Source organism: Leucopleurus acutus (assembly GCF_964270905.1).
Source record: "Leucopleurus acutus genome assembly, chromosome: 2".
Taxonomy (NCBI): domain Eukaryota; kingdom Metazoa; phylum Chordata; class Mammalia; order Artiodactyla; family Delphinidae; genus Leucopleurus; species Leucopleurus acutus.
This window is the reverse complement of record NC_139143.1, coordinates 67,754,158-67,772,630: the sequence shown is the minus strand read 5'-3', so window position 1 is coordinate 67,772,630 and position 18,473 is coordinate 67,754,158. Positions and strand designations below refer to the sequence as shown.

The following is an 18,473-nucleotide window of genomic DNA, read 5'->3' as shown; positions in this document are numbered from 1 at the left end:
TTCCTCATGTGTGATTCACTCTTGTCTAAACACCACAACCTGTGACTTCTTTGCTTTCTAAGCTGCTAGTTATCCAAGATCTTGAAGAAATACTGAACCTGAAAGACAAACACGTGATTTCATCAGTTCACATGGAAGTTCAGGCTTTTCTACCCGACAGAGGCCAAGAGCTGGGTCAGGACTCTGAACACCAAGGTGCACACCCCTTCCCAGTGAGACAACCAGGTTAGTTGGAGGCAGAGGCTCAATCAGCGAAGTTTTAAAGTTCAAGTTTAGAAATATTTTGCAGTGATACTCGGTTTAGAAAACATGAAATTTTGGTTCCTGCTAGCGCTTCATGAGATATGGTTGTTAGTAGTTCAGTTAAAAAAAAAAAAATGAGGTTAGCAATCAAAAAATGGACAGAAGAACTAAACAGACATTTCTCCAAAGAAGACATATAGACGGCCAAGAGGCACATGAAAAGCTGCTCAACATCACTAATTATTAGAGAAATGGAAATCAAAACTACAATGAGGAATCACCTCACACTGCTTAGAATGGGAATCATCAGAAAATCTACTAACAACAAGTGCTGGAGAGGGTGTGGAGAAAAGGGAACCCTCTTGCACTGTTGGTGGAAATGTAAATTGATACAGCCACTATGGAGAACAGTATGGAGGTTCCTTAAAAACCTAAAAATAGAGTTGCCATATGATCTAGCAGTCCCACAGCTGGGCATATATCCTGACAAAACTGTAATTTGAAAATACACATGCCCCCATATGTTCGCAGCAGCACTATTCACAATAGCCAAGACATGGAAACAACCTAAATGTCCATCGAGGATGAATGAATAAAGAAAATGTAGTATATATACAAACGGAATATTACTCAGCCATAAAAAGAACATAATAATGCCATCTGCGGCGACGTGAATGGACCTAGAGATGATCATACTAAGTGAAGTTAAGTCAAAGACAAATATCATATCACATGTAGAATCTAAAATAGGACATAAATGAGCTTACCTACAAAACAGACTCACAGACATAGAGAATAGACTTGTGGTTGCCAAGGGGTGGCGGGGTGGGGGAGGGATGGATTGGGAGTTTAGGATTAACAGATGCAAACTGTTACATACAGAATAACACTGTATAGCAGAGGGAACTATATTCAATATCCTGTGATAAACCATAATGGAAAAGAATATGAAAAATAATGTGTATATATATGTGTAACTGAAAAAATCAGCATGTGCCAAAAAAAAAGGTTGGGTTTGAGGTTCAGTAAATTAAGAAGGTTTATACCTTGCTTTTTGGTTCATGGTTTGGCCTAAGTCCATATTTAACCATATATTTAAAAATGAGCCTTAGAGTGAAAGGAGATGAAAATGAGCTTTCCGAAAAACATTCTCCAGGTATAACGGAGCTGAAGATTTAGTATCCCTTAACCCACGTGGGAAGTACCCAAACTAAAATCTTGGCATCATTATATTTCAGAAAATGGAAACCTTTCACAAAGCCTGTGCAGCCAAAGCTTACATCAATCCTTCCTGCCTTCAGGCTGGTCCCGAGAAATCCTCTGGGACCTGAAATGCTGAAATGCCTCCTCAGTTGGGCTCTCCTCTTACAGAAACAGACCCAGAGGCCCCTGGCCATTTCTGTGACAGCACAACTTGTTCAGAAATAGTAACAGCTTAAATTCCCACCTTATTGCCCCACATTTATTACCCTGCCAATCTGCTTCTCTTGTTTATTCTTTAAAAATACTACCTGAGACTTTGCTATCTCTAGAGCAGCAAATCGTGTGATGGTAAATTAATACCAGAGAAACAATGACTCCATTTAACAAAAAACAGCAAAGGGAACTGTGAGAAATGGCACAACTGCTTAGCTGCAAAGATTTTAGGAGCCCTCCTTAACAACTGAGGAAATACGGCAAAAATCCGTAAACGGACAACATATCTACCTAAAGCTGGGTTTCTCAAAAAGCAACCTCCACGTACATTGAAATGGAAGGTATCGTTCCTTTAACAGAAGATGGTTTGTTTTGCTGAAACATCGACACTTTTTGCAGTGTACATGAGTCTTAAACGTGTGATGTTTATGAACAAGAAGTGGGGAATGGCTTTACGTCTGAGGAAAGGGGAGTATTTATTCAAATTGGAAGGTCGTTTGTATTTTTGAGACTGTTCTCAGGTCACAACCTCGGTCAGACACACTTAACCCCCTGCTTTCATATGAACCTTGTACCTTCTGTTCTAAGACACTGTGTGTATGTGCATATATGTGTGTGCTCTCTGCCTATTCCTTCCTTCAAGATTCTGTCCAAATCTTGCTTCCCTGTAGGCCTTTCCAGATGGTGCCAACCTATTCCCTGCCCGTGCGAGTGCTTATACCTCCACTAGGAGACTGGGGAATTGGTTAGTGTTTTTTGACTCCGTACTTATTCGTTGGCTGCCTAGTCTGCTAAGTACTCCTCAACTGCCCCGGAAAGACCCTCGAGTGACCCTCTGCCACTCACATTCTAGTATGAAGTACCTGCATATTTCTGGAACTCTTGCTGCTACACATTTATCATGATTTGCTCTCCTCGTATTATTAGATGACACGTTTCTTGGGTGTAGGAACAGTGCCATCTACTTTTGGGGTGTCCTTACATCCTGAAAAGGGGTTTTCATACAAGTCCAGTCAATCAAATGTTGAATTCCTCACACAGAATATAAAAGGAATGAGTTTTTCAAAGGCAGGGTTTCTCACACGTTGGCTAAGTACCACTTGGAATCAAAAGCATTGGAATAATTACTAAATAGAGGAAAAAGGATTCTTTCTTTCTTTCTTTCTTTTTTTTTTCAATCCATCACATTCCCTGAAGGAGAGCTTCAATGTGGTGCTAGTATGGCTTCAACCCAGGTTACTACCCTTTCAAATAAAGGGAGATAGGCCTGGGGCTCAGAACCTTTTGCAAGCAATAGTATCTAGCTAGAATTTAATAACTTTTCTTTTCATTGTATTTATTACCTTCAATTAAGGACAAGTAATACTAGTTTCCCACTTAATGCTAAATAAATATTTCCATGATGGAAAATAAACTTATTCAAGTATCACAGCGAATGAATTTAAAGAAAAATAGTAAATACAATTTCAGGTGGTACTCAGATATGGTAAAACTCATGAAGGTAATAAAGGCCAAGTAGACTTTAGGAACCTTTGCCCCAAAATACAGCATTAACGGAAGCCAAGGTTTTCGGTTCTGTACCTGTTTGGGCAAAATCTAATCTGAGCTCTGTTTTAGAACAATAGCATGCCCTGTCTGCCCAAGCTGCATTTATTACCAGAGGGAACTGCTCCAACTCCAAATTAAAAACATTATCAGTGATCAGAGACGAAAATCTAGTTATTAAAATCTTTCAAAGTCCAATGAAAGCTCAAACTCCTGGCATTTTAAAGGATTAGTAACACTTCAATATCAGTATATATTTGGCCCATGGAGGAGAACTAAGTGAGGTTACTTCGAAAATCCATGACTAAGGACAGAGGGAAACATAATACAGAGGGAAACTATCCAAGGAGCATTTAAGAACAGCTGTAATCAAGTGAATAAAGTGATCTTGGTTTCAGATTCAGAGAAAATGTGACTCTGTCTTTTCTTCTTCAAGAGGAAACTAGCATTAGCCAGACATGTTGTCCGCCATTTCTAGGCTCTGCACTGGAAAAGATGAACAGGAAAGAGAGAGATAAACCTGTTATTCTCCCAACTGACGCCTGCAATCACCAGCATCTATAGCCTACCCAATGTGAAACAGAGATCGAACCAAGGCAGATATCTTGGTTCATATTTTAATTCTCTATTTTTCTCCCAGAGACTGTCAGCATTGGTCTGTTCTGAGAGGTTAAGTACCTCATGAAGGTACTGATTTTTATTGACTACAGAACCCAGCTATTTTATTTAGCCACAAATGAATCCCACACCCTAAGAAAAGGCCCACATTGTAATAAAACTGTGACTTACTATCTCCAGCTGGCTTTACCACAAAACCTTTAAAAAACTGGGATTTCATAAAATTGGCACCCTTACAAGCAGTCTGTAAAGCACTACCTTTTCCAAGGAAATGCTCACCTTCTTCCTCTAGTGCTTGTCCCATACAGGCCAGGTAGGAGGAGACACTGAGTGATTTGAAACCCACCTATTTAGTTATCCACAATGTCTGATATACTCAGTATTCATTCCTCTGTAAGGTGGCCCTTTAGTGCCCATAACTTGTTACAGGGATTTATGGTCACTAAATTAGCAAGTACTGGAGGAGCATGGAACAGTCCTATAGCAATGGGATATAGGATCTATTCCTTTACATAGGAACGGGGGTTCTAAAATGACTAGTGGGTGAGGATCAGGTATTGGGGAGGTGAGGATAATTCAGCACTGGAACCTCTGGGGGGCAAGGGAATAGAATAAGGTTAACAGACACTTTGGGATTGTACTACCCAAAGTGAAACATGGCATGAGAAGTCCATGCTGACGGAAACCTGTGCCTAGAGCTGGCCTTTCTCCTTTTCTTTGACTTGCAAATGTCTTCCAAGCTACCTACCATGTGGCCAGCACCGACTATAAGTGGGGGAGGGAAGGGTTCAGGCATACAAGGTTCCTGTTCTTATGAAAATTTTGCCTTCACGCTTCTAAATGTCTTAAATGCCCTAAACTACTCTCACCTATACTTAATTCATTCTTTCCCTCCTCTGTCAATCATTCATTCAACACACTGAGCACATCCCATTCATGATAATTCAGTGATGGGTGAGACCTGGTCCTCAGACAGCTTATAGATTGAAAAGAGGAAAACCCGTGTAATCAAATAAAATCACTATCGTGTGCTAAGGTATAAGTGGGAATAATTAACTGCTAGTGGGAACACAAAACGTTTCATAAAGTGGTTAACATTTGAGTCCTTAGGATGAGTTGGAAGTGACATAGAGGAAGGAGCAGCGAATTTTAGCTGAATATACAATTGCTATGCCAATGGGCAACGACACTTTAATAATCAGATTAACTTGAGGATTTGTTCTGTCTTTATCACTGTTAAATAAGAACAACAGCTTACATTTATGAACTACTTCACAGTGTATGGTCTAATTTCATATATAAACCATCTCCTTCACACCAGCTCTGTGAAGCTGGTCCCCTTATCCCCATACAGAGCAGGATCCTGAGACTCAGAGGTCCATGACTTCCCTATATAGTAAGCTGAGGAATTCGCTCAGTTGGCAAGGCTGGAACTTGAATCTGTGTCTTCCAACTCTAAGCCACAGTGGCACTGTGACCTTCCATGGAGTAGCCCCTGCCTTTGCTGATGACCGTATATAAATTATTGCCAATTCTGTAAGAATGTAATTCAAATAAATGTAAATTTTCTGTAATTGCTTCAAGTGTAGACTCAAGGAAAGCTTCCAGAGAATGTCTCGTCTTTGCCCTGAGTACGGTGCATAACAAAAATGGGTCTCAAGGCTAGCGATTCCCTGTCCACCACTCCCCCAGAGGAACTTCTAGTATATGCAGCAAGCGTGAAATCTCCTTGCATGTTTTATTAACTCTGGCTTTGTATCAGAGTCTCTAGTGTAGCTTACTGCTCCTGATGCCTGGGCTCCGCCACAGATAGCTGAATCAGACACTTTGGAGGTAGAGTGCAGGTGTCTGTTTTCCAGTGGTTCTTAACGTGAGTTGAGCAGCAAAAATGCCTGTGGAGTTTTCTTTTTTCTTTTTTTTCTCCTTTGAAATCAGAGTATAGATGTGCTCGAACATTTACAGAATTTATCCATCCTACTGTTGTGGAGTTCAGCACCAAACTAAAATATGTGTACCTGTGCCATTATACTAGATAGATTTTCAGATAAAATCTAGTCACTCGGAATTTGATTGAGGTACAGTTTTGTTAGTGTTCCAATAATATACTGAATTTTAAATACATCAGCCTATTCAGAAGGGAAACAACTTACTACTCACTTGGGGCCCTTATAGCCAAGGCTGGCTTCATGGACGTGTAACCTGTGCTGACACACAGGGCCACATGCTTAGAAGGGCCTATGCCTGGTTTAGTGTTCCACTGTCTCTCTCTTGAAATTCTTAATAATTCTTGAACCAGGGGCCCTACATTTCCATTCTGTAACAGTTCTGCTTACAGCCATGGGCCTCTGTGCTAAGGCTACTTTGGCCTGGTTTTCCTATCGGGTGAGTGGAAAATGTGGTTGAAAACGCTGCTTGTAAAATAAGCAATGATGGTGAGAGGTGGCGGGTTGGGGAAGGTGCAAGATGAGGCTGGCTATGGAAGATGGGAGCCGCCAGACTTGCTAGGAGAGAAACAGAGGCCCAGGAGGGCAGGCCGAAGCCTTGGGGCAGGGGTGAGGGGGAGAGGGCCTCTGCTGTGGGGATGGTTGGAGGAGGCTACCAGCAGGCCTTTCACATGTGAGCCTGAATCCTTTCTGAACTCTTCCCACGCTCCCTCTCTCCCTCTTTGTCTTCTCCCTACAAGTCACCACTTGTTTTCAGCTCTCCAGATAATGGAGTTCAGAAGTAAACAGTTGTGAGGAAAAAGGTGGTGGGTAAAGGACCTCTGTTCTTCAGACAGAAGGTCTCAGAGGAAACATCCTCGCCTTGATATAAAGAAAAAAAAAAAAGAGATGAAAAATCTGTTCCTGCTTACTGTCTCAGCTACAGAGCCCAGAAAGTCCTTGGGCTGCAGAGGTACCCCCTCAAATCTATTTATAGGCTACAAAATATTAATAATAAAGTTGAACCTACTGTAGTTATCTCCTTCATATATGTTTATCTTCTCCATGGGTTCGGAGGCCATATTTGAAGTCTTTTTTGTTTTTTTTAAATTGGAGTATAGTTGATTTACAATGTTGTGTTAGTTTCAGGTGTATATAAAAGAGATAACTAGGGCTTCCCCGGTGGCGCAGTGGTTGAGAGTCCGCCTGCCGATGCAGGGGACGTGGGTTTGTGCCACGGTCTGGGAAGATCCCACGTGCCGCGGAGCGGCTGGGCCCGTGAGCCATGGCCGCTGGGCCTGTGCGTCCGGAGCCTGTGCTCCGCAACGGGAGAGGCCACAGCAGTGAGAGGCCCGCGTACTGCAAAAAAAAAAAAAAAAAAAAAAAAGAAGATAACTAATAAGGACCTACTGTATAGCACAGGGAACTCTATTCAATACCCTGTAATTACCCATATGGGAAAATAGTCTTAAAAATGAGTGGATATATGTATATGTATAATTGATTCACTTTGCTGTACACCTGAAACTAACATTATAAATCAACTATACTGCAGTAAAAATTAATTTAAAAAATTAAAAAAAAACTAATAAGGACCTCCTGTATAGCACAGGGAACTCTACTCAATATTCTGTAATAACCTATATGGGAAAAGAAACTAAAAAAGAATGGATATAAGTATAACTGATTCACTTTGCTATACACCAGAAGTCTTTTAAGACAAAATGAAAATTTCACATTGAAATGACTAGACATTTCAGTAATTCTGAAAACCCAATATTCTCAGTTTTCTTATAAAGATCTCTTGATTCCTCTGCTGCCACCCACTAATGAGAGCAACTGTCTTTTTAAAGCTAGAAGGAAAATACACCTCAGCCCAGAATAGAGTGGTGCTGACCTTTCTCTCTATAGGAAATATATACCATTTTTTCTAATCTATCTAACAGGAGTCCTTTCTAGAAATTCATTCTAAAATTGTGTTTTGTGACTCATTCTTATCTGGCCTCTTCTGCCCTGAAGGTGGTTCTGGTTGCAGCTAGTCCCTCCCCAGGCCCTCAAAAAACCTAAAAGTATGAATAGGGAACTTCTGTTCCCTTCTCCCTACCCTCAATGGTTAAAAAAGAACTCTCTGAGGGTCACCATATGAGAGCCACGGATAATTTTTCAATGTTTACATTTAAAATTTTACTTACTCTTAAAAAGTGGAGTCCTTGTTATATATCAAATGCTTTCATAAATTATCTTGTGTAATCCTTAGAACTGAAACAGATGTATTAGTCCCATTTTTCAGTTGATGAGACTGAGGTTAGAGCTAGCAGCTTGCCTGAGGACGCGTGATTCAGTTTAGTGCCTCAGGCTTTGCTCACGCTGGTTAAGAGCTCAAGGTAAAGATGGAGCCTGGCTGCGGAGGGGATGGGTTTGACTCCTGGCCTTGCCATTTCCTGGCTGGCTGACCTTGAGGAAGTCATAACTTCTTGGTTTCTCATATTGCACATCTCTAATATAATAATACTGATTACATAAGGTTGTTGTAAAGATTAAATGAGTTAATATACGGAAAGCATTTAAAACAGTGCCCAGCATATAGTAAATATTACAAAATAATTATCATTATCAGTTCTCCCATATCCTCACAATGCTGTGGTCTGTCCTGCTGTATGTCAGTGAAGCCATGGGTTTCTGAGCAATTCCATCCGGCTCTGAGAGCCAAAACTGCCAGGGCAATTCCAGCTTACTAGGGGACAGCCTACATAATTAACCAGGTCATGAATGACAAAGGCAGACTGAGGACCTTTGCAAACAAAGACAGTAAAGAGACACAGAACCAAACACAACATGTAATCCCTGAATGGATCCTAGAGCAGAAACATTTTTTTTTTCTTGTGCTACAAGACATTTGTGAGTGAAACTGGTAAGATTTGAATGTCTGTACATAGTATAGTGCTGTATTAATTTCCTGATTTCTAATCATTATTCTGTGGGGAAGGAAGAGAATATCTGTGTTTTAGGAAATATACACTGAAGTACTGAGAGATAAAAGGGAATCATAACTGTAATTTACTGTCAAATATATACACATATATGTAATAAATAATGCACACATACACAAGGAGAGAAAAGAGAATGATTAACGTGGTAAAACGTTAACATCTGGGGAATGTGGGCAAATGGTTTAGAGAAGTTCCTTGAATTGTTATTTTTTTGCAATTTTTAAAAATAAGTCTAAAATTATTTCAAAATAAAATGATAATATTAATCGGTAGAAAAAACAGCCTAGTATAGTGAAAGAGTACTGAATTTGGACTTGGAAGAACTTTGTTTGATTCTAGTCACTATTTCCTCGTGCTGTTAGGCAAGTCATGTAAACTCTCTCAGGCTGTTCCTGAAACCGTGGACCTCAGACTGGGACTTGAATCCACAGTCTTTTAACTGAGATAACACACCTGGTCTCAGGACTTAATGAAGCTCAGGTTCTTGACGTCTTGTCACAGAAATAATTCAGTGAGAGATAAAGTGATAGGTAAAGAAGTGGATTTATTTAGAGAGAAACACACTCCACAGACAGAGTGTGGGTCATGTCAGAAGGTGAGAAAGGCACCAGGGTATGGGGTTGTCAGTTTTTATAGGGCTGGGTAATTTCATAGGCTAATGAGTGGGAGAAGTATTCCAGCTATTTTAGGAGGGGGCGGGGATTTCCAGGAATTGGGCCACCACCTACTTTTCGACCTTAAAGGTCAGCCTTGGATCTGCTGATGTGTTACAATGAGAGTATACTGAGGGTCAAGGTCTAGTGGAAGTCATTGACTCATCTGCCATCTTGGACCTATTTGGTTCTAATCAGTTTGTCGTGTCCTTGGGCTATGTCATTCTTCTAAAGGTTGTGCCCTGCCCCCTTCCCTCCTGTTTCATTCCTAAATCTAAAAATTGAGAACAATAAGATCTACCTCATTGGGATGAATGTGTATATACGTTGATGAGTGGATTTATAAATTCGCAGCTCAGGATGGGCTTTGCTACAAGTCAGTTTACGGTGAAGCTAAGAGGCTCACCTGGGAATATCAGTCAAGAAGGGGAGAAAACTCAGGTGAACTTGTCATTTCATGTTCGAAATTCATTTTTGCTGACCCTCCTACAGAAAAAAAGGTTTTGATAGGGAACATATTCTGTCCTTAAAACTTAAAAAATGTCTTCAAGTAAGAAAAGGAAATGTAAATATGATGATCAATTGGAGAAGGAGTGATTCTCCATCTGGCTGTAGATCTGAATCACCCTTTAGATCTCTAAAAAACAACAAACGGATGCTTGGACCCCATTCCCAGAGAGTATGATTCATTAGGTCTTGGCAAGGTCCAGGATATATGCACTTCAAATAGCTCCACAGATACTTCTGATGTTCATGGGGGTTGCAAACCACTGCCCTAGACAGTTAGTAAAAGTAGGCGCCCTAGAAATCAGGGCTGGAACCAAGCCCATCTGATACTGCCATAAGTGATCTGAAGGAAAGAATGAAATCTCCCAGTTAACTTGGCTTTTCCTAGTACACTGGAGGCTCTCAACATGAATAATGTGCCCAAGCGATGGGTAAGGCCTCACACGATGAAATGGGGAATATGGGCAAAAAAAAGGAGACTGAACTTCAACAGGCTCATCTTGGGTATTCATGAGAAAGAAATCAAAGTAGCCTCACAGAGTGAGTTCTATAACAATAAACGGTGACTTGGGAAAGGGATCTTGGAGTGTGTCCTGATGGTCCCCTAAAGACTTGGGCCCAAGGGGCAAATGCTGTCTGGGAGGCCATCTTTGCAGACTGACCTCATAAAGGATACTGGAAGTTAAAACCCAAGGAAGTACAGTACCTTTAAAAAAACAGAAAACAAAAAACCCACAGGTATTCGTTTCTTGGGAAGTTCTTGTTGCTATACTTCACACACATTTCACTTTGAAAAGCTCCAAGAGGAAAATGATTAAATTAGAAAAATAGCAACTAAAGTTATTTAGAAGATATGGCATCACTTTTATAAAGACATGTTAGAAAAGTTTAAAAAGCTCTTAAATTAGATCAAAGCAGATAGAATATATAATCAGAATATACAATTAGCTAATGAGGGGAATAGTTGGGATGGACTTTTCCACTAAATCCAGAAAGAACTGGAGAGGGCAAATGTTGAGATAATTTAAGATTAAAGAAAAAAAGACCTTCTTACATCCAAAGATTTAAAGGGTCAAAATGGCTAGAATCATATGTTAATAATATCTTTTGAAGGGCAAATTGGAGACGTGGAAGAAATATTTTTAATCTTTGATAACAATGTTATAAAAGGCAATTGCCATATTTTTCTATAAAACTTTCCTCACTGTTACTAACAAAAAAGCTTTTCTGGGCTAAATATATTCCAGTGAAATTTCAACCTTCTTATTATGTATTTAAAGAGCTTGTTGCACAGTTCCTGGGAAAGATGAATTGAGACAATGGCCCTGAGCCGAGATGGCCAGTGCTCCTGGTAGGGAGATAACAGCCTGGAAGACAACTGCATGAGAAGAAAGAGATGAGTTGCCAGCTAATTCTAAGACAGGGAGGCTCCCATCTCCACCTGTGCTCCAGCCACCACCACTGTCATTGCCCAAAGCAACCTCTGAATCTCACACACCTTCCCCAGCTCAAAACCTCCACTGGCTCCCTGTTTCCCACTGTATTACATCAAACCTTCCTGGCTTGGCTTTCATAAAGCCCAACATTACAGCCCCCTAAAACCAGCATGCTTTTGGCTCCAGTCATTCTTCCTTTCCTGATGCCCAGGGACAAAGAAAGGACTTTACCACTTCAAATGTCCTTTCTTTTATTCTTTCAGCGCAAGGGATTTTATGCTTCAGGGCAAGGGATGCTCCTTTCACTTCTTTTGTATATGTCAGAATTCTTCATATACAGTAGTCCATAAAGTCTTGATAATTAAATATCTGTATCGTGTTCTCTATTTCTCTTCTTTATCACACCCTCATCACCCACTCTTTCTCAAAGTCGGCTATAGATAAAAAAGAAACTTCTTACCTAAATGGACATTTCCCCAAAGAAGACATACAGATGGCCAATAGGCATATGAAAAGATGTTCAACATCACTAATTATTAGAGAAATGCAAATCAAAACTACAGTGAGGTACCACCTCACACTGGTCAGAATGGCCATCGTTAAAAAGTCTACAAATAACAAATGCTGGAGAGGGTGTGGAGAAAAGGGAACCTTCCTACACTGTTGGTGGGAATGTACATTGGTGCAGCCACTATGGAAAACAGTATGGAAGTTCCTCAAAAAACTAAAAACAGAATTGCCATATGATCCAGCAATCCTACTCCTGGGCATATATCTGGACAAAACTATAATTCAAAAAGATACATGGGGACTTCCCTGGTGGCACAGTGGTTAAGAATCTGCCTGCCAATGCAGGAGACACAGGTTCGATCCCTGGCCCAGGAAGATCCCACATGCCACGGAGCAACTAAGCTCGTGCGCCACAACTACTGAGGCTGTGCTCTAGAGCCTGCAAGCCACAACTACTGAGCCTGCGTGCCACAACTACTGAAGTCCGTGCACCTAGAGCCTGTGCTCCACAACAAGAGAAGCCACTGCAATGAGAAGCAAGCACACAGCAATGAAGACCCAGTGCAGCCATAAATAAGTAAATAAATAAATAAATATTTTAAAGAAGTCCCCTTGTAAAAAAAAAAAAAAGATACATGCACCCCTATGTTCACAGCAGCACTATTCACAATAGTGAATAAGATGTGGAAACAACCTAAATATCCATCATCAGATGAATGGATAAAGAAGATGTGGGACATATATACAATGGAATACTACTCAACCATAAAAAAGAACGAAATAATGCCATTTGCGGCAACATGAATGGACCTAGAGATTATCACACTAAGTGAAATAAATCAGAATGAGAAAGACAAATACCATATGATATCACTGATACGTGGAATCTAAAATATGACACAAATGAACTTATCTATGAAACAGACACAGACTCACAGACATAGAGAACAGACTTGTGGTTGCCAAGGAGGGAGTGAGGGTATAGGAGTTTGGGATGAGCAGATGCAAACTATTATATATAGAATGGATAAACAAGGTCCTACTGTATAGCACAGGGACCTATATTCAGTATCCTGTGATAAACCATAATGGAAAAGAGTATGAAAAAGAATGTATATATGACTGAATCACTTTGCTGTACAGCAGAAATTGACACATTATAAATCAACTACACTTCAATAAAATACATTAAAAAAGAAAAAGAAGCTTCTTGCACAATCTCCATCACTGGCTTCCGCCAATCACGCTGATATAACAACAAACACTGACATTCATGAACAGAATGGAAAGAACTCTGTCCCTAGGCCAGCAAAGACCATGGTTGGTTTGCAATGAACAATTTAGGGCAGTAGAGAACTGGAGAGGATTTCAGGAGGGTAAGAAATGAGTGACTATATTCCTATCAAAGAAGAGTAAATAGGCTTCTAGAAAGAGGCAATTATTACAGAGACATGCTTCAGGCAAAATATCATGAATTAATTTATTTTCAAACAAGAATATCATTGGCCCGTAAATACTCCAAAAGTTCTTTAAGTTTCCAGAATAGTATAAAACAATGAATTATTTAAAGCCTTATCAGTTTAAAGATTTCATTTAGAGTAGCTTGGATCTTAGTTTCTAAGCCCTACTTTGAATGGTATAACCCTGTCTTGGTCCTATCAAAAATCTAGATAATTTATTTTATGTAATGTTTCATATTCTCTCAAACTACTTAGAACAGAACAGTGATGTCAAAGACTGAAACAGAACCCAATCAATTAAAATATAGGTGACTTACTATTGGCATATTCCTCTGGTGCTATTTTCAAGAATAATATTGACAGACTGAAGAAGTGTTTTAAAACAAAGAGAGATTTTCCATGGATTCTGTCACTGGGAAATTTACAGCAGAGAAAGATGACAGTGTTTCAAGATATAGCAGTGATGGCAGCAATAACAACAACATTGAAAATAATGTGGTAGAGATTGCCAGTGCCCACCCAATACTCATTCTCCCTTTCTCCTTTAAAAAGAGGATTTGGATTTTGTTGGCGCATAACAAAGTGCATAGCCTCTGTTACAGGTGAGGGGCGGGGAGGGGAGGATGGTGATTCATTTCTCACTAATGTCACATATGCAGAAGTTGTTGGGTAGGGCTTATAGGAAAGCTCCTTAAAAGCAGGCACACTCAGCCGGTAGCATCCTGTTGCCCTCTGCCCTTCAGTTCTTTCTGCCTGGAATGAGCACATGATGTTAGAGACAGAGTAGCCACCTTGGAACTAAGGGGCAGTCACAAGGGAAAGGCCAAGATTACTGCAGAGATCTTGGGCCTGGATTGTTGAGCGGCTAAACCAAAGCCTATCATGGCCTGCCTCCTCACTTCTTGTTTCACAGTAAGAAAACCTTTAATTTGTTCTCTTTTTGGCACTTCTGTTCCTAGCAGCCAAATTCTTAACGGATATAAATAACAGTAATAACTACAATAATAATGGTGATAACAACAGCACTGTTCTAAATGCTTTGCATTATCTCATTTAATACTTACTGATCTATGACTGTTATCTCTGTATGACAGTTCAGGAAACTGAGATTTAGGCCCCATAGCTAGCTAAGAAGCAGAGTTAGGATTCGAACCCAGGCAATCTAATTTTTTTAAAATTAATTAATTAATTTTTGGCTGCGTTGGGTCTTTGTTGCCGCGCGCAGGCTTTTCTCTAGTTGCAGCAAGCAGGGGCTACTCTTCATTGCGGTGTGCGGGCTTCTCATTGCGGAGGCTTCTCTTGTTGTGGAGCATGGGTTCTAGGCGCACAGGCTTCAGTAGTTGTGGCACGCAGGCTCAGTAGTTGTGGTGCACGGGCTTAGTTGCTCCATGGCATGTGGGATCTTCCCGGACCAGGGCTCGAACCCATGTCTCCTGCATTGGCAGGTGGATTCTTAACCACTGCACCACCAGGGAAGCCCTGGCAATCTAATTTTAACTGTTCGTATTGTGATTTCTATTACCCTACTAAGTGAAGGAAAACATCAAGTAGCTCAATTGAGATTCTGGGGTCATGGATGCTGTTCTCCGTTGCTACTCTCCTTTATGCCAAATACACACATCTCTAATCTAGGCATTTCCAATAAAGATTCCTGAAACATTCAGAATTCATGCTTAAAAAGAGTAAAGTCAGATCAAATAGATTTTCCAGAAGAAAATCTCCCCTATGTGAGGATTTAGAACTACCTGCCCTGTGTCTGTCAGCTCCCTTTCACTTCATCATTCATCAGCCTGAACATTTTAGCCAGACATCATCCTCACCTTGTAAGAGTCTGGGATGAGATCTTCATTGATTTACTAAATCCCTACCCTTTCAGATGAAATCATACCAAAGGAGCAATTTAGTGCCAACTTCAGTGGTTGTTTTCTTTAGTGCAGGCACCATGCCTACTCCCTGGGACCTATAACTCCCCTAACCCAAGTGGAAATGATCTATCTTCAGCGGGATACACTTGGGTTGATTTAGGAAAAAACAAAACCAAACCAAAAGCAAACCACTCCAAAACTGCTTATGATATTTCCTGAGAAGATTTTTCGGAGGTCCTTTCCAAGCAGTTTCTGATCACCACTGCTCTTTGACTCAGTCATAACAGCAGTAAATTTGAGGGAACTTTTGCAATACTAGTTATTATGGTTAGGCCAACTAAAAATTAATTGAATTGCTTGGAAAATCAGAATCACAAAAGTTAAGCACTGAGTACCAAAAGAATTTTGTACAGTCTTCTCAATTATATTGCTTTCTCTTTCTTGTGCACTTTCCATCTCCTAAAGATGAATAATAGCAGAAAATGTTGATGTTTAACATTTCTAGCTAGAATACATTTTGAACACGTAAAACTAGAGATGCTTATGACAAAATTCATTTAGAGGTAGGAGGTCCCAGTTTCCTAGCTATTCTACTTTTGATCTTCCTCCAACCCATTCTCTCTACTGCCACTGGAGTTTTCTTCCATTGCTCCTTATTTAAAAAACAAAACACAACCCATCACAACCTGGACCTAGTCTACTATTCGAAATGCTACCATAACCACTTTTCCCTTCATATTTTAAACTCTAGCCACAATCATTTCAAATAATTACCTGGATACTCCATCTTCTGGCATATATCTGGGACTCTAGGCATGCAATTTCCTCTGCCCAAATGCTCTTCCTGTACCCTCTTCCCCCCATCGCACTTTTCACTTTGTAACCTTAGAATCTCTACTTTAAGCCATCAACCAATCAACCAACAGAAAACAAGGAAAAACCCTTGTGGAACTTAAAAAGAAACTGATAAAGGCCAAACTAATCATCTAAATCAGGGGTCACCAAACTTCTTCTGTTAAGGGACAGAGTAGTAAATATTTTAGGCATTGTGGGCCATACAATCTCTGTCGCAACTACTCAATTTTGCTGATGTAGCTGCAGAGCAGTCATAGACATTATGTAAATAAAGTGTGGCTGTGTTCTAATAAAACTTTATTTAAAAAAACAGGCAGAGGGCCAGATTTGACTGGTGGGCCATCGTTTGCTGACCCTCATCTAAAGCATGCTATGTCTAAATAGCACACATATCTCTAGCTGGCAAAATACATCATTTTCCATGAGTATATTCATAAATAGCAAAATCATACTGATCATACACAAGAGAATATATTTTGTTACAAATTGTATCTGCCATGTGGGATGCACTCATATTTCTTACCAAAAAATCTAGTTATAAATAATTTTACAACCCATGAAAGCTAATTTTTTAGGGTAGGGATTATTGATTATACTTGAGTAAATGATATAATGTACATGATATCATTTAACACTTCTTGGTACTTAACAAATGCTTAATTGAACCAAAACAGAATACAAATTCACCTTGTTACTGGAGAATTGTGCAAGGTTTTTGTGTTGTTTTCTCATGTGGCTTCCTCCCTCCCTCTTTTCCTTCCTTCCTTTCTTCAAGAAAAATTTCTGACTCAGAGAAGGAGCCAAAAACCCACTCCAACTTTGGTCACTGCAAAGCCATAACAACTGTAGCTTAGAGAGAGCAAGGACTGAGAATTTGGTACTAGTGAAACTGATGTTATATTTCTTTAATTGATACTCAAGGTTTTGTAGGTTGTCATCACAGCAGTGATCTAAGGAAGTGGTCTTATTTGTTTTCTACAAAGATTAAATATGCTGCCTTTGTATAAGTTCTTTTCACTGATATACTATAATCCAAAAAACACTCCTTGCTTTTGGAAAAAGGGCTTAAGTGTTTCAAAACTATTTCCCCATTTAGTTCAGTATTGCTAAATCACTCAATATTAAATATGCAGTTAGCGCCTTCTTTCCCCCATTTCTCTTCTTTAGCACACTTTGGGTGGCAGCTAGTCTCTAAGGATGATCTTTATGAGTCACACTGTCCAGTGTTCGTGGCCTTGGGTTTCCCCCCTTACACTGAATATGGGCCTGAGATTCACTTTAACTAAGAGAATGTGATGGAAGGGATGTTATGCCAGTTCTTGACCTAAGATTTAAGAAGGCCTGCAGCTTCTGCTTTTGGCAGTCCTAAGCTGCCATGTAAGGAGTCTCTGCTGGAGAGATGACCATGTGAAGAGGCAGTTCTGAGCTGACATGGAGAGAAAGGGACACTCAGCTGTCTGAGCTGAGCTCTCTTGTGGTTCTCCTCCAAAATGTCAGAGATTAGAAGGAGCTATCTTGAACATTCTAGCCCCTTTGAACCGCTAGGTGACTGCAGCTCCAGCCAGCATCACAGAGAACAAATAAACCACCCAACAGAACCCAGTAAACCACAGAAGTGTGAGAGAGAAAATGATTACTTTTTCAAGCCACTAAGTTTTGGGGTAGTTTACAACACAGCAATATAGATAATCAAAATACTTTGAAATGATTAAAAAGAATATATTGTTTCTTTTCTGGGAATCATTGCAGTGACTATTCTAACCATACAGAGTTCCACCTGGAGTTAGTAGAAAAAGAAAAAAAAAATTTTTTTCCTGAAGGAAGTTTACTGACCTGGTCTTGACTTGGCCAAGAGGAACACGAAGTGAAAAACTAGATCTTCAGAATAGGGTAATTTGGGGATTACCTATAACAAGTGATCAATCAACACATTTGTTTTCTACAGAGAGAAGCAAACAGGTGCTATGGAAAAATCATCACTGTTGGAGTCAGATGTAGATCTGGATTTGAATCCCAGCATTTTTGTTTACTTGCTGTGGGATCTTGAGCAAATCATTCAGTATTGCCAAACCTTGGTTTCCTCAGCTCCCAAATGAGAATACTGGCAGCTCCCACCTTTTAGGACTATTTTAAGGATTCAGTTAGACAAATGTATGTAAAATGCCTAGCACAGTGCTGGTACATAACTGTACCAGCAAATCTTATTTTGTTGCCCTTATAGAGGCGTCATGACAAGAACCTGGCTGAATGGAAGGCCTAAGTCTTGGGGCGTGCCTCTGATGCTGGATTACCTTCCTCCCACCCTACTTCCTCTGATCACCCAAGGAGGTCAACAGGATGTGAAGAATTGAATCCTGCCTCTAACTGACAAGTATTACGATATCCATCTTGGGCTACTGTTATGGGAGGGACTGTGTTCCCCCCACATTCATATGTGCCCCAATTATCTCAGA

The 18,473-nt window shown here is 40.1% G+C and overlaps 1 protein-coding gene across 2 annotated transcripts in view; it reads right to left on the bottom strand.

Moving 5' to 3' along the window:
• Nucleotide 1: 1 nt before the first annotated feature.
• Nucleotides 2–18,473, bottom strand: part of NME7 (NME/NM23 family member 7) — a 265,965-nt gene continuing 247,493 nt past the window's right edge. For both annotated transcript variants that reach the window (XM_082833178.1, XM_082833177.1), the window contains one exon: nucleotides 2–98. In XM_082833178.1, the coding sequence (XP_082689304.1) occupies nucleotides 66–98 (33 nt within the window). In that variant the 3' untranslated portion in view covers nucleotides 2–65. The remainder of the gene's footprint in view (nucleotides 99–18,473) is intronic.